The 16,262-nt window shown below is 35.2% G+C and overlaps 1 protein-coding gene across 1 annotated transcript in view; it reads left to right on the top strand.

The window, feature by feature from the left end:
• Positions 1–1,442, top strand: part of LOC150108776 (transient receptor potential cation channel subfamily M member 2-like) — a 685,147-nt gene extending 683,705 nt beyond the window's left edge. The window contains exon 21 of the mRNA XM_090410077.1: positions 1,040–1,442. Coding sequence (XP_090266203.1) covers positions 1,040–1,124 — 85 coding nt within the window. The 3' untranslated portion in view covers positions 1,125–1,442. The remainder of the gene's footprint in view (positions 1–1,039) is intronic.
• Positions 1,443–16,262: the final 14,820 nt, after the last annotated feature.

The raw sequence follows: 16,262 nt of genomic DNA, 5'->3' as shown, positions 1-16,262 counted from the left end.
ATTCAGTAGAGAAATACCTCTAATTCTCACATTCAGTTTTATTTCCCTTTTTTATATATGGGTACTAAGAGAGCTCTACTGCAGTCGTCTGGAATTTGTCCCTCTGTCCAAACCCTCTGAACAATGCAGTGCAGCCACTGTAAGACTTTTATACCTCCATATTTGAGTATTTCTAGTCGAATATCATCTACTCCAGCTGCCTTTCCACATTTCCTTTTGATAGCTGTTTCTACTTCAAGTATAGATATGTATTGTTGATTGCATGCCTGGTCAATGTTTTTTATCACTGTGTTGTCATCACTGCTAGTTTCATTTAGCAATTTTTCAAAGTAATTACTCTATACTTCAAAGATATCTTTTTCTCCGGTTTTCATATCACCTTTATCATCTCTAATTCCTTTTTCAGCACTCTTTCCTCCATTTCTGAGCTTCTTCAACAACCTCCAGAATATCTTGCCAAATTCTTGATATTTATTTTCTATGTTCTTACCAAAATCTTCTCACGACTTTTGTTTAGCTAGTTTTACAGTGTTTAGTTTTCTTACATTTCTCTCTGTATTCTCTACGAGCATAAACTGACTTATATGCCCGAGAAATTTTGATATGCTTTCTTCTTTTCCTTCACTACCTCTTTAACTTCCTGTGTCCACTATGGAGTTCTGATTTTTCTATCCTTGCAGACAACCTCACCACATGCCTCTCTGGCTGAATCAATGTTTTCTTCAGGATTTGCTACTGAATCTCGCAGGTTTGATTCCTGTTCTTAACCTCTTTCATTTTTTCTTCAATAATTTTAATGTTAATGAAGAGGTACCAAGGTCGAAATAATGCAGAAGTCATATATTTCCCATATACAAGCAGTCGAAAGTTGTCATTAGTTGATTATTATCTTTGCACATGTGTTTTTCCTCCACTAAACATCACCACGAGATTTGAGTATAATTTAGTAATATAAAAAAAAAGTAAAATTGCTAGTGTGCTTACGTATTTCTATTATGTTGTTTGTAATTGTTTGCTTTTCTGTTTTTAATTAAATCAGACTTGAGGAAATTTCTGAGATTATCAAAAAAGGAAAATCTGCACAAGATTTTAAATCTTCAGTACTGAATCCTAAATGTAATTAACATCGTCTGTGCGTCAGGTAATGCAAAGCATTAAATATGTTTTATCTAATTACTCAAAAAAATACCTGCTGTACATCCTGTATGACTTGATTCTAAATATTCTTATACCATTACTTTGAGAAAACAAATAACTTTAAAGGGCTCTGGTGTGAGTATTAAAGTTTAATACTCACCAGACCATATATAACTCATTTTTGCATATTTGTCAAATTTTAGTTTTCAGTTTTTTATATATATATGTACCTCAATAATGTATTTTTATAGAAATGGTTACAAAATTAATGTATTTATTTCAGTTAATTAAACAAAAATAAAAGTATTTTAAGCTCAAAATGTTAAGTTTAAAAAAAATTATAAGGTGTTTTTTTTGCCCTGGTGAAGTTACCTTAGCAACAGAAAACAAAACCAATTGTAACATTTGGCATTTATTATTATTTTTTAATGAACTCTAGTAATATTGGAGTTGTATTGTATATTTGAGTAATGTGAACTGCTTCAGTGAATACTTTCCTGTCCTTTTTATTTCCAAATTAGCAAGAAGTAGAGAGAGAGAGAGAACACTGCACACTATCAAAAACATCAGTATTTCTTTCTTTTAAGGTTTCATGGTGATCAGCGTAGAATTTATAGACAAAAACTTGACTTAAAATTAAGAAAATAGCACTCAGTGTTTTGGCCTGTATATTAAGGTGGCCTGTATATTGAGGAAACATACAAATGAACAAGTCACGAGCTACAGATTTAGTATACTTATAACAAAACAGTTTAGATTTAGCATACTTTTACGTAGTAAAAGTATGCTAAATCTAAACTGTTTTGTTGATCATTTACACTAGTCTGATCTCTGGTGTAAATAAATAATTAAAATTTAAAAAAACATATACCTAATTTTTATAATAATATACAAAGGATAAAAAATAAAATAAAGAATTTTTACTGTAGAACTGCATCACTACAGTCCTGTTATCTTAAGGTTTTCTTCTGTTGGGTTCTGCCATCATGTTCCAAATGCTATCCAGGTTGCAGATGGGTCTTCCAGATTCTTGGAATTACTAATCCATCATTCTTGTTGAGATTAGGATGAAACAGCAGCATCCCACAAGCTTCCTTGAATTTTCTTTCAAACCAGAGTTTGGTGTGTTGTAGGGACTTTGGAGATTTCAGTTGTTGTAAGTCTGTGAAATGAATTTGCTAATGAACATAGAAGTTTTTGGAAGAAAGGAAAATTATGAGAGAATATGACTGAATGTTTTTTTATGCATATGAGAGGCTATTCATAACTGTTTCACAGTATAAACACCAGGAGAAAAGAGTATAATTAATTTATTGAACCTACTATTATTTCAATGGTTTTCTACTACATCTTCAGAGCATAAATTACAATTATGAAAAGCACACAAAGCACTAAATTAGAACATTGTAGAAATATTTAAAATTATAACTGATTTGGAAAAAAAACTAATTCTCTTCACTTCAAAATTTTAATAAAAAATTCCAAACAGATTCTGGCATTATGACATTACTTCACTGTACTTTTGATAGAGACCCTTGACCTTATTTAGTCACATTTTCCTCTAATATATTTGAGTTATTTAAATTCACTTTATTCTGGTTGTTTTTTATGGAAAGAAAAATACACAAACAGCTAGATGGGACTGCAGTGAGTTTCCCTCCTCTACTAGCACTCACTTTATGGTTATCTGGCCCATAGAGGATTCAGTGTTATAACATTAATTTTATCCATTACAATTTGAATTATTTCCACAATGATGTAGTTGAGTGCCTTGTGCATGTCACAGTTGTAATTTGTGCTCTTAAGATGCTGGACAGAAACATCAAAATATTATTAAGTTCAATAAATTAATTATATTGTTTTCTCCTGGTGTTGTTTATACTGTGAAGCTCTATTATGAATAGCTAATAAAACCTAAGCTTTTCTCTATGTATACAAGGGGCTGTAAGTGAATGATAATGCAAGCGAGAGTAAACAGCAACAGATTTGTGACAATATGGAAAAAAGAAGGCAACTGTGAGGCTGAATGAAAATAGGTAAGTATATTGAAGTGAGTATACAAAAACAGATAAATAATAGTGAGAAAGAGAAAGGAATGAAATAGAGTAAGAAGAGAAGAGTAAGAACTAGATTAAAGCTCATTATGGACATAAAATTGATCAGATCATCTCCAGCTTACAAGCTAGAGATGGCGTGATTCCTTACATTTGTATACAGGATGTATGTTTCTAGAGGCTCCTATGTTTGAGCAGCTGTGAGCTTAATTTATTAGCACAAAAAAAAAAAAAAAAACTGCAGGTATACTGATTGTATTTTTTGTGTAGCAAAACTTTTTCTCCTACTGCATTTTGTTACACAAAATGCAGTAGGAGAAAAAGTATACAGCATTATATGGTGACCATGTTTAGAACTATGTGTTGGATGAATGATGATGGAAGCACAAAATATATTAGATTGAAGGCAAGGTGTGCCACAGAAAAGAGAAAGAATGAAGAGATGTAAGAAAAGACAAAGGACAGTATGAAAAAGTAAATAAGGATATGTGTATATTTAAGGAGAATCTGACAACAATCTGGCTTTGCAACCATATGCCTGGGGAAGGAATGTCTCAGGTTCGATTCCCATCGAAGACATGAGGAACTTGAAGATCTTCCTCAGACATAGCCAAGTTAGTCATTCTTGGGCGCGGGCAGTAGGATTTTTTCCGCCAGTTTATCTGGCGGTTTTCATCCCACAAGCAGGCAAACTGGCCCCATGAACATATGCCTCTACAGCCAAAAATATATCCCTCCCAGCGGCAGACTAGGCGACAGGTCGGTTGAGAGTAGTACTAACAAGTAGTTGCATCTAAGTAACATGCGGACCGTGCATAGGAAGCGGGAATAATGCATAGTGAAAGAAGAAGAGAGGTTGGATAACCTCTAATATATTAGTACTGTGGATATCCAAGAATGAACTTGCTCACATTTAGTTTAGAGAACTAGATTGTATTCCTTGAGAAACAAATAAAATAAAATTAATTTCTCCTCCTACTGCTATCCTGTGGAACAGAATAGCAGTAGGAGGAGAAATTAATTCCATCAGTTTGGAGTTAAACTGTGGATGAGTAGTGAGTAGCTGAACATGTTTAAATGGATTTAACAGTGGGTGAAAGAATTACTGAAACTAGTTCAGATGAATGTTGTCCACAGAAGTATTTATATGCAAGCAGTGGAGACTGAATGAGAGTGGGCGATGTGAATTTGCAAGAAATGGATCACCCTAATTTCTGTCTTCTGTATATCGAGACAAGTATTTTTGGGATTGCTTAAGGGGCACCACATCAGATGTGCGAATAGTATTCAGTGGTAGGATGAATTGATGACACCTTGATCCTTTGTGTTTTTTTTTGGATGTTGAGAAAGCAACAGTTGTAATATGCTTATGCCAAGAGATGTTTGATGATAGAGTAATCCCAAGAAAGCGATTATATCTTGTCTTGAGATTTGGGCATTGTCAAGACTTAGACTGGAAAAAAAAGTGAGAGATAAGGCAGAACTTTGCAATACTAACATGATGTGCACTACAACTTAAAAACATCATCTGCTATTCATTACCAGACCTCATTTGGCATCTTCTATGAATACAGCTCACCTGAACTTTACATAGTATATCATCCTTCAATAAAAAGAGTGAAATGTGCTTTTCTCAGGTCTGATATACATGAAATCTCATTTATACGATCTGCTCTTGCTCAAGGTTTCCTTGCCTCGTTTTGATTTTAAGATTGACTAAATATTTGTAACTTTATATTTATCCAACAACAGATGGTGACAAATTAGAAATTTAGTTCTTTGTGCTGCCTGAGACAATTTTAAATCATTCATGCTACTCAACTAATCACTGCTGTTTGTACACTATTGCAAACTGTTTCTACTCTGAAGATACTGGGTATAAAACAGGCAAAATTAGCACCTAAATAAATAACTTTTCTGCCAGTTACATGGTGATCAGCATTCTTTTTTTAAACAATTATGAAAACAACTTCCTTCTTATAGTAAAACTTCAGTTTAGTATAAACCAGAATAATCACCTGATGTTTCGACCTTCATTATTATTATTATTATTATTATTACTACTCTGGGCAACTCCAAGGAGTCGACAGACTCATCGAGGGAGGCCCTAACATCATGTCGAGAATAACTATTCGACATTCACACAGTATCTATCATACCTTGCCTTGAACTCATTCACGGTTGTAGCACCCACCACAGACTCTGGAAGCTTATTCCACTCATTCACCACTCTCCAAGTAAAAAAACTTATTCATTACCAGACCTCATTTGGCATCTTCTCTGAATACAGCTCACCTCTAACACCCTTGTTAACCACATTCTTTCCCAGCTTCCATACATGGCCCCTAGTCCTACCACCACCAATCCTATTTTCAAAAATATCTTCTGGATTAATCTTATAGTAACCCTTCAGTAATTTGAATGTCTCAATCATATCACCCCTTTTCTGCCTATCGACCAATTTTTGCAACCCACAAATCTTCAACCTATTCTCATAAGGTTCATTCCACAGACCTGCTATCATCTTGGTCACTCGTCTCTGGATCTTCTCCACTTCCTCCCCATCAAGAAGAAACCCTGGTGCCCATAACTGGGCACAGTAGTCCAGATGGGGTCTCATCAAGGCTCGATACAGAGGAACAATAACTTGTTTGTCTCTGCATGTTAAAGTATTTTTAAGAAGCCAAGTGATTTGATGAGCTGATTTAGCCACTTCTGCAATGTGCCCCCTAAACTTCAATTCCCTATCCGCCAACACTCCCAAATCCCTGGCCTCATCAATCTCCTAGAGTACGGTTCCACCAATGTGATATACTGCTGCTATTCTTTTCACCCCAAAATGCATAACCTTACACTTTGCCACATTAAATTGACATCCATTTTTCCTAGCCCAGTCCTCCAAACTATCCAAATCATCCTGTAAAATTTTGACATCCTGTGCACTCACAATTGCTCTACCCAACTTTGCATCATCAGCAAACAAGCGAACACTTCCTCTCAGATCCTTTCCTATATCATTGATGAACAAATTGAAAAATAGTGTCAAAGAACATAGCCCTGTGGTACACCACTATTCATAAGCCATCTTTTGGACTCAATTCCTGAATAAACCACTCTCTGGTTTCTCTCCATCAATCACCCTCCTGTCCATCTCACCAACCCTATATCCATCCCCATATGCTGCATTTTACTGATTAGAATTACATGGTATCCTGTCAAAGCCTTAGGATGGTCCAGTAGAATTACTGTAAACCCATTACCCTTATCCAGTTCAGCCATCACTGTGTTATAAAATGTGAGCAAGTTACTGAGGCATGATCTACCCTTCACAAAACCATGTTGTTCCCCATACAATATCCTATTTTCATCTATCCAATCCTGTATTCTTTTCTTGACTAATTTCTCTAAGACCTTGACAACGATACCTGAAATGCAAATCGGTCGGTAATTTACAACAGCAGTATTGGAACCACCTTTATGCAGCGGAACTATTTTCCCCTCTTTCCACCCCCCCCCCCCCCCCGGGACTAACCCAGACCCGAGACTTAAACAAAATGGTCAAGGGTACTGACAATTCTTTAGCTGCTTCTCGTACGACACGAGCTGGTATACCATCCAATCCCACAGATGTATTTACATTGAGGTTATGCAATAGCCTACTCACCTCCACTTCATTCACCACAATTCCGTATAATCTACTGGTTCATTCATTTCTGCAATGTCACCACCTGGATGATATATTCTTGCAAAGTGCTCGCTCAGTAACTCAACTATATCAACTGATTCAGTTACCTCCCTACCATCAGCATTCTTTAAAATCATTCTGCCATATACATTTTTTCTTTTACTTGCAACATATCAAAAAAACTGTTTAGGATTCTCTTTAGCATGCATGGCCAATGTTCTTTCGTAATCCTTTTTTTGCTTTTCTTACTACACTCGTTACCCTTCTGGCCTGTGCCTGCTGGTCACTTTTCTCCTTAAATTCCCTCCATAGTTGTTTCTTTTTTTTTTTTTGCAGCTCAAGCTTAATGGTGTTATTCATCCATTTAACCCCTACTTGATTTATTATTCGGACTCTAGGTATACAATCAGCCACCATTGCTTCATGCAAACACTTCTTAACTGCCTCCCATTCACTATCAACTTCTAGTCCTTGCAATTGTACATGGCATGGCACTGAACCAATCAAACTCCTAAGCTTGTCATACTTTCCAGCCCGATAATTCCACATGTACCCTGTCTTAATTGTAAATTCCACACCTTTAGCCACTTCCCAAGTCAAGACCCTATGATCACTCTCACCAATTGGTGACAATGTGGTCATATTGTTACAGCCAAATCCTCAGATGTAATTACTAGGTCAAGCACTTTCTTTTTCCGTTTTCCATTACCTGCCGTCGCAGATAGTTATCCCTTAATAACTGCATAAAATCCATTTCCTTCCTCCCGTGTGTCCTCTCCTCACTCCAATCAATGCGACCATAGTTGAAATCTCCCATAATAATTACCCTCCTTCCATTCATTTCTTCTATTTGCTTGTGCATACTGTCTCCACCATCTTTTCCATCACCTGGTGTATAGCAGCACCCAAATGTATATTTTGTTCTGCTAGCCACAATCTCACACCAAATGTCCTCAAATGTGCTCTTTTCTCTATCCTGCAATTGAACTTCTATTCTCCTTGGCCGCAGCTCATCAGCTATCATCAACAAAACTCCTCCTCCCCATTTTATTCTCCCTGTCATTCCTGAACATACTATACCAATCACATTGAATCCCACTAGCTATATTCATATCAAGGTAATCAAATCATCTGGAGTATATGCATATATAAAGAAACAAGCTGCATTCCAATCTACATAGCATGCTAAAGGCATGCTAATTTGTTCAACCATTAATACTACCAGCCTGACCTCTGGTCAAAAAAAAAAAAAAAAAACCTTACTACATGAAAGCTAGAATCCTGTTATTTGTTAAAAATCACTATGAGACTGCTCACTGATAAATTAGAACAAGACAATACTGATGGTGGCTAATAAGAGCTGAAATTATTGCTTATAGCATTATATTGCTTAAACTCTGACGTAGTCAGGGTTTATTGGAGAACTTGAAATTATGAAGGCTGCATTGCGTGCCATCCATATTTCTTGCGATTTTTATGCCACCATTATTGTTTAAATTAGAATGGTTAATCAAAATTTCACAGACTTCCTTAAATTTGCAGTCAAACCAGGTTTTTGTGTGATATAAAGAACAAGTATCTTTTCAATCAGTTTGGTATAGATTGTTAAGTGCATGATCCAATCAGAATGATTGGATCATGCACTTAACATTCCAATCAGAACGTATAAATTCTGATTGGAATTTGTATATTCAGAATCCCTGATATAATTAATTTGCTATGGATTCAGTATACCATGGGGTGGGCCAGGGAGAAGGGAGATCCTTGTAGGAGTTGAATTATGTTTATTAATTTTATAGATTTTCAGAATTCTACTCCATTACAACCTTAGTATTAAGGTTGTAATGGAGTAGAATTCTGTTTATTTTATCTGATAACCCCTTTACTGTATGAGATAGCTAAGGTTTTACAGTAATCTATGTTATTGCATTTTTAGGTATATAGTTTTATGAAGAATTTTATTGATGGTATATATAGCCATTGCTTATAAATGTATTGCTTAAGAGTTTGCTCATTAGAACAAATTGTTTAAGATCTGATTTTGAGGTTATTAATGACTCCAAGTTTTTGTGAAGGGTGGTAGTAAGAGTTAGCATATATATATATATATATATATATATATGTAGAAAGTATTTTACCTTGGGTATAATAAATGTTAAAGATACCAAGCTATTTTAAACCTGGTTTTACTCCATTTCCCAAATGCAAACAGACAAACAAGTCAAGTTTGCGCCTGCATGTATTGGAAGTCTAGCTGACCCTCAAAGTAGTGCAAGACCAAGGCAACTCTTGGTAAAAGTAGAATAAGCTGTGATCACTAATCTTAATATTTACCCTTAATGCAAAGCACATCTCCTGGATGAGATGTATGATGTTAAAAATACCAAGCAATTTTAAACCTGGTTTTACTGCATTTCCCAAGTAAGCAAACAGACAAACAAGTCGAGTTTGCACCTGCAAGTGATGCAAGTCTAGCTGATCCTACAGGTAGTGCAAGACCAAGGCAACTCGTGGTAAAGGTGGCATAAGCTCTGATCACTAATCTTAATATTTACCCTTAATGCCAAAACACATCTCCAAGAAGGGGATGCATGATGTTTTGTATTAAAGGCAAGGGGCCACTACCCATTGGTAGTGGCTCCTTGCCTTTAATACAAATGGATGGGTAGTGGCCCCTTGCCTTTAATACAAAACATCATGCATCCCCTTCTTGGAGATGTGTTTTGGCATTAAGGGTAAATATTAAGATTAGTGATCAGAGCTTATGCCACCTTTACCACGAGTTGCCTTGGTCTTGCACTACCTGTAGGATCAGCTAGACTTGCATCACTTGCAGGTGCAAACTCGACTTGTTTGTCTGTTTGCTTACTTGGGAAATGGAGTAAAACCAGGTTTAAAATTGCTTGGTATTTTTAACATTTATTATACCCAAGGTAAAATACCTTCTACGAGATGTATGATGTTTTGTATTAAAGGCAAGCGGCCACTACCCAGACCGGTTTCGACCTTTATTGAGGTCTCATCAGTGGGAGCCAGGCTAGAAATACCAAGATAATATATGCTAACTCTTGGTTCAAGAATACATTGTGGTTGGTCGGTGAATTTAGCACTCGTAATATTGGTGATTTTTGTCTGTTTTATGGTATATTAGTGTAGTATTTAGTGTTTTATAACATATTTTTTTAAGTTATTTCAATAATAAGTGTAAGTTTAAATTGGCACCAAAATTGCACAAGAAATATAATGCTAAGAAGAACAGCGCAGTTGAGAACAAGGCTAGCCCTGCTAATGCGGTTATGGGAGACATGGAGGTGGTTAATCAAAATGAATTAGCCTCCAACATAGCAAAATTAAAGCAGATCATCAGAGAGACAACATGGAAATTACAAAAAGTTGAGAGGAATTTAAATGAACATAGGGAATAAAAGAAAATTAAGCAGCAAAATAAGAAACTAAGCCCTGAAACAGGCAAGTCAGGAAATGATAGAAATAAGGTAAGTGAAGTAGTTTGTAAAGAGAAGGATGTTATTTGGTATTGTGACTTTATAAGAAAACATGCTATCGATGAGAGAGTTATAACTAAGAGTTTTCCCAGAGTGAAAATTAAGAATATAAAGGAATCAATTCAAAAACAGAAAAGAAAATTAAACGAGATCATGAAAGAGGTGTTGGAAGAGAGAGAAGCAGAAAATCGTCATTATATTAGTTAGATATGATGAAAATGAATTAAGAAGAGCTATGATGGCAAACTTAGGCTTCTTTACTTTCAATAATTTTAAAATAACCAATACTTTTTTCAAAAAAATAATATAAATATACTTAGAATGGGGAGAGGAACAAGATCTATAATTGATTATACATTACTAATCAGAAACTAGCTCCACATGTAAGAATGTAGATGTTTACAGAGGATAAGGGGGAAAAAAATAGAACAAGTCTACAAAGTAAATCTATTAAAAGAAGTAATCATTAGAATGCTATATCAATCACAATTAACAGATTATCTAAAATAAGCCAAAATCAATGAAGATATAGAAGAAGAATGGAAAACTTTAATAAAGATAATTCATAAAGCAGCCTCTAAAAGTACTTGGAAAGAAAAATAAAATATTAAAAATTTGGAACACAGATATAGAAAATGCATGAAAAGAAAAAAAATGGCATACAAATCATTCTTCAAACACATACAAAGGAAACAAAAGAAAAAAAAAAAACTACAACCATGGTACAGAAAGCTCACCAAGATTCTTGGGATAGATTTATTAATAAAATTGAAGAATGCATAGATGGAAGACAAGACATAGCCTACAAAATATTAAGGAAACTAAACAATGAAGAAAGAGATATAACACAAATCAACATAATAAAAGTGAAACAATGAAAATAACATAAGAATTTATGGTAGAACCAATTAGATGGGAAAAACTAACAATCAGTAAAGGTAAAAAATAAAAAATCAACTGGATTAGATGGGTATAAATAGAGCTTTGAAAATATGGTGGAGAATATTTTCATCACAGATTCTTAAAATTAATAAATAACTCTTGGAGGATATGTGAGATGGTATCAGATTGGTCAAAAGCCAAGTTTATATTTATATTTAAGAAAAGAGATGGTTGTGGAAATTACAGAGGTTTATTCCTCTGGATTTCTGTTCAGAACGTGGATTAATTATTACTAACATTGACTATGTTATAGTTGATAGTGATGTTTTCCCACTTGTTCAGGACACAAGAGCATACAGAGGATTTGAAACACGAAGTTATCACTATTTAGTTTTGAGCAGGATAAAATTGAATTTCATATTGAAAAGAAGAGTGTGTGAGAAAGTTTTAAAACGAATCAAGGTTGAGCTGCTTTCAGAAGGGAACTGTAAATTCAAATATATAAAACTGAATAAAAAAATGAGAGAGTTTCAAAACAAGAACCAAACCTTGGAATTGCAACCTCGAATCCTGAAAAACACAATGATTGATTCAGCAAGAGAGGCATGTGGTGAGGTTGTCTGTAAGGATAGAAAAATCAGAACCCCATGGCAGATTTGGAAAGTTAAAGAGAAAAACATATCGAACCTTCCTGACAAGAAACAATTTGTGCTCTTAGAGAATACAGAGAAAAATTTAAGTGAAGCACTGTGTAAAACTAGCTAAACAAAAACCATAAGAACATGGAAAATATTTTGAAGATTATTGAAAAAGCTTTAAATGGAGGAAAACATACTGTAAAAGGAATCAGAGATGATAAAGGTGACATAAAACTGAAGATAAAGATATTCTAGATATCTAGAGTAATTACTTTTGAAAGACTGTCAGCATGATGGTAGAAAATTCCCAGCAGGAATCCATATCCATACTTGAAGTAGAACACACCATCAAGAACCTGAAATGTGTAAAGGTAACTGGAGTAGATGAAATTCAGCTAGAAATGCTCAAATATGGAGGTACAAAAGTTCTACAGTGGCTGCATTGCATAATTCAGAAAGCCTGGTCAGAGGGTCGAATTCCAGATGATTGGAGTTGAGCTCTCATGCTACCCATCTATAAAAAAGGAAAATAAAACTGAATGTACACGGTAAGATTTATGCAAGTATACTTGAGAAGCATCTAAATAAAATTGTGGAAAGGAAGCTGGTGAAGAACAAGCTGGATTCAGGCCAAATAGAATTGTTCAGGATGAGATTTTAAGACAAATAGTTGAGAAATCTTGAGAATATAACAAGGATTTGCACTTAAATTTTGTTATCTGCAAAAGGCACATGACAAGGTGCTAAGAGGAATGCTCTTCAAAATGCTACAGTCATATGGTATAAATAAGACATTATATTAAGCAATACATAGTCTCTATTTAAGCCATATGTCAGAAGTTAAACGGAGGTACAGGAAGTTTGAGGTAAATTCAACTTTATATTATCTCTATTATCTATATGGATCACAAGTGAAGGAAAGTAATATTAAATCTTATATTAAAATTGGTGATGTTATCCTTAGCTTGTTACTTTGTTCAGGTGATGTACTTCTGAATAAATCCAGTACAATTCTGCAAGATTCCCTGAATAAATTGAATAACTGTTGTAATAAATTTGGTATGAAAATCAGCAATAAAAATAGGCAGAAACAGTGAAAACATCAGCTGAATCCAGAATGGTTATCCTGTAGACAAGTTAAAGATTCTGGCTATTTAGGCACAATATTTAGTGAAGATGGTAAATTAAATATGGAAATAGTCCATAGAATTAGTAAAGCTGATTTGGTAAGTCAGCTGAAAAAAAAATTATATGGAATAAGAAACAAATTAGTCAAAATACTAAATTGGCTGTATGCAAGACAGTGTTCAAATCAATTTTAACTTATGAATCTGAGAACCAGGTTAGAATTAAAACACTTGATAAAAGACTGGAGATCACAAATATGAGAGTTCTGAGAAAGATTAGTGGAGTGAATTGATGGCATCAATGGTAGTATCACATTAAAAATGAGGATATTGGGAAAGAACTTGCCATTGTTAGCATTCAGGATTGTGTTATTAGAGCTAATCTCAGTTTGTATGGTCATTTAAACAGAATGGGAGAGGAAAGATGAGCAAAACTAGTGTTCTTTTGGCAGGGAAAAGACCCAAAGGAAGACCAAGATGGATTTATACAATAAAAAGTGCCTTAAAAGACAGAAATATAAGATCTGATAATGTTGGATCTTGACAGATAACAGTGGTGTTACATTTACGTGTAGTACTATCATAATTATCCTATACCCCCCCCCCCCCTTGATGGTATATCAGCACTGCTATTAGAAATAAAGCTCATGTAGCAGCAGTCATCATGAAGAATAATATACTTAGACTGGTAGGTTGCCAATTTAATGTCAAAGTTTAAATTTAGGTATTTTGGAACTGGGGGGGGGGGGAACTATACTGTATATTTCATAACTATACTGCAAAAAATTGATAAGGCTAGAGATAATGATGAACTCTGAGAGTTGAAATTGAAAGGATATATTTCAGAAGTGGCAAAATATCTCCAAGAATCACCCTATAAGTATGTTAAGAAACACAATGTCAAATGGATAAGAAAGCTCTCTTTTTCTCTTCCTCCATAAGATACTGATAAAGCATCATATGGACTCTTAATGCACAATTTGGTCACTTGGAATTCTTACTGACATGAAAGTGGTGAAGATTCAGAGACAAGAGATGAAATTGCAAATGGTTTGCGAGTCACAAAGTCTAACTAATACATGGAAAAGAGAGATATAATATAAGCCATTGCATAAGGGTGGTAGCAAACTGGAAGTGTCTAATTATAGGCCAGTTTGTGTATCATCAGTAATGTTATCTGTGAGAGTCAACATGGATTTGTGAAGGGGTGCTCTTGTGGAGGGGAAAGGCATATACTGCCATTTTCCTAGACTTAGCAAAGGCATTTGACAGGGTGCCACATGATAAGCTGATATTCAAGTTGCAGCACATGGGTCTGGATTCAGGATTGGCTGTCCAATAGACATCAGAGAGTTTTGTATGGTGGAGCAATATCAAAGAGGCAGAAGGTTACAAGTGGGGTTCCACAGTACTGGGACCTATATTGTTTAACCTTTATATCAATGACATTGTCCGTGGATTGCAAGGGGATATTCAGTTGTTTGCAGATGATGCGAAGCTGGGAAAGATTATTAGTAATAGTGCAGATGTAGTAGCCCTGCAGGAAGATTTGAATAAGCTAGATAGATGGGCAAATGAATGGGGTGTCAGTTTAATGCAGCAAAATGTAAGGTCTTGAGGTTTGGGACATGTCGATGGGATGCTGCATACTCTATGGGAGGAGTTAAACTGGAAGAAATAGGGGAGACAAGAGATCTGGGGTTGATGTTTGATAGAAAACTGAAATTTAGGGAACATATTGCAAAGGTAGTGAAGGTAACACAGAGGATTGCTGCAATAATGAGAAGTACACTGACCTGCAGAGATAAAATGGTTATCATTCCATTGTATAAGACTCTGATCAGACCACACTTAGACTATTGTTCTCAGATCTGGTCCCCAGGATTTGAAGGGGATAAATTAACTGTCGAAAGGGTACAAAGAGGATAACAAAGATGGTGTCACAACTGTACAATGTTAGTTATGAGGATCGGCTGAGAGAGAGTGTGGACTGCAGAGTTTGGTGGATAGAAGAAGGAGAGGTGATATGATTGAGACTTTTAATCTGTTGAGAGGTGGTTGGAGACATGACAAGGGGCCATCCCTGGAAGTTACAAAAGGAGAAAGAGGGTGAGGAGTGGTTTCTTTGCATGGAGGGTGGTGACAGTGTAAACGGTCAATGCAATTAAGGAGTGGTATGATAGACTATGTGTTTCCTAGGAGGGACCTCCCTCGATGAGTCTTGATAGACTTGTGTTTCTTAGAAAAGGACCTCCCATGATGAGTCTTTTGACTCCATGGAGGCCTGAATAATAATAATAAGAAGAAGAAGAATATTTAATGGATTGTATAGAGCAGATGCTAAATTTTTTTCTAATACTTATAATGAGAGAAATCTAGGGATCATTCCCTTCCAAGAATGATCCCTAGATTTCTCTCATTACAAAGGCTAACAACTAGTCTTGTGTATGAAGTATCTTCATGACTAGGCTACTTGTATATGGAGGCTAATGACTTCACATCACTTACCTCAGTATTGCATAATGCAAAAAATAATATTCAAGTGTGCATTACGGGAAAGGTCACTGCTCAGACCAATTTTGACCTTTATTTACTAACTATTATAATAACAGAATTAACTCATGTCAATTATTCTTTATTCGTACAATTTTCACCTGAGTATCACAGGCATCATCAGTACAGGTACAAGGCTAATTAAACAATAACTGTTATATTCACAAAGCGCCACCTAAGTAGCTAAGGTTAAATTTCCTAAATTTATTTAATTATTAAATAATAATTATTATTTTTTTAATATTTAATATATATGTATACAATTATATGTTAGGAAAGATTTGCTGCGTTATAAAGTACTATCTCCCACAAGGGGGAAAGACATAGACCACATAGGTTACGGGAGTGAAGTAATGTTTCACAAGTTTCTTTTTATAGCTGTTCCATTAGGAACCGACTTTTTTGAATGACTTTTGTCTTGTTCCACTTAACTCTATGTCTGGTGTTGATGGCATGTCCTGCAATTCCAGACTGTTTGGGTTCAAGGTACTGGATATACGACTGGTGTTCTAACTGGACTTGAGCAGATCTTCCTGTTTGTCCAAAATATAATAATCCACATAAGCAGGGAATCTGGTAGACACCTGGATAGCTGAGATGTGGGAGCTTGTCCTTTGGAGACATTAGGAAAGTGGAGATTTTTCTGACGGGTCGAAAAGCCACACAGATATTTAGAAGTAGAA

The sequence above is a fragment of the Typopeltis vanoorti genome, chromosome 2, assembly GCF_054136105.1.
Source record: "Typopeltis vanoorti isolate ZY-2024b chromosome 2, IOZ_Tvanoo_1.0, whole genome shotgun sequence".
In the NCBI taxonomy this organism is placed as follows: domain Eukaryota; kingdom Metazoa; phylum Arthropoda; class Arachnida; order Uropygi; family Thelyphonidae; genus Typopeltis; species Typopeltis vanoorti.
Note: the sequence above shows the minus strand (reverse complement) of the source record. Positions and strands in the feature narration are given on the sequence as shown.